The sequence below is a fragment of the Penaeus monodon genome, chromosome 20 (genome assembly GCF_015228065.2).
Source record: "Penaeus monodon isolate SGIC_2016 chromosome 20, NSTDA_Pmon_1, whole genome shotgun sequence".
NCBI classification, from domain to species: domain Eukaryota; kingdom Metazoa; phylum Arthropoda; class Malacostraca; order Decapoda; family Penaeidae; genus Penaeus; species Penaeus monodon.
The window spans coordinates 13,541,375-13,542,233 of record NC_051405.1 but is presented as its reverse complement, the minus strand read 5'-3'; the positions used below and the strand labels follow the sequence as shown (position 1 = coordinate 13,542,233).

At 46.4% G+C, this 859-nt stretch overlaps 1 protein-coding gene across 1 annotated transcript in view; it reads left to right on the top strand.

Annotated features, from left to right (window-relative positions):
• Nucleotides 1-859, top strand: part of LOC119585920 (homeobox protein OTX2-like) — a gene marked incomplete at its 3' end in the record, with an annotated part of 10,790 nt that overhangs the window by 9,403 nt on the left and 528 nt on the right. Inside the window, 1 exon segment of the mRNA XM_037934641.1 lies at nt 792-859. Within this exon segment, the coding sequence (XP_037790569.1) occupies nt 792-859 (68 nt within the window).

Sequence of the window (859 nt, the reverse complement as noted above, 5' to 3'; positions counted from 1 at the left end):
GTTCCGGAATCTATTTTTTTCCAAAAAAAGAAGTGCATGTACAACTTTCCTTTTTTACTGTTTTCGAACTCTCCTCCCTCCACTCCCCTCCGTTTCCCCTTATCACTCGGTGCGTCTCCGCGGGGAAACCACCTGATCATCTCGGGTCTGTGGGATGACTCAGGCATTATAGAGGAGAGGGCGTGAGAGGGAAATATGAAAGCGACACAAAGGCATGAGAATAAACAGGGAGAAACTCGAAATGACAGGGTGTTGTGGGGTACATGTTAACTTATTTCTTCTTGTTACTTGTTATCATCTCGAGCCAGTTTTGGTTGTGGTTATTACCAACTGGTGGCGCAGACTCCGCGAAGATTTATTTAATGAGGGAGAACTGCGTAAATTGTTTTACTGTTGTTTTATAGACCATAACAGTAAAAAGCAATAGAAGGAATGAAAAAAAAAAAGTTGTATCTTGTGAGACATGTCGACATTTCATCTGTTTGTAGGGGATTCGAGGGTTTTCATGGGCAGGATTTAGTAGGCTTTGAACCATCTGGTACCACCATCCCCCCACCTCCCCCTCCCCGGGCTATTTTGAGAGGGAAAGGTACCTGGGCGGGTCAAAGGTTAATCTGGTAGATTAAGTGACCTTACTACTGACAGGCGGAATGGGGATTGGGGTAAGGGGGGGGGGTAAATCTTTTACTCTTTCCCGTTTCGTGTCATGATTTTATTAGACATAGACAATTGAAGGTATGGCGTTAATAAAATCATAGGCAACTTAACACTGGCCTCCCCCTCCTCCCCAGGTGTGGTTCAAGAACCGCCGCGCCAAGTGCCGGCAGCAGGCGCAGCAGAACAGCCAGAACGGCTCGAG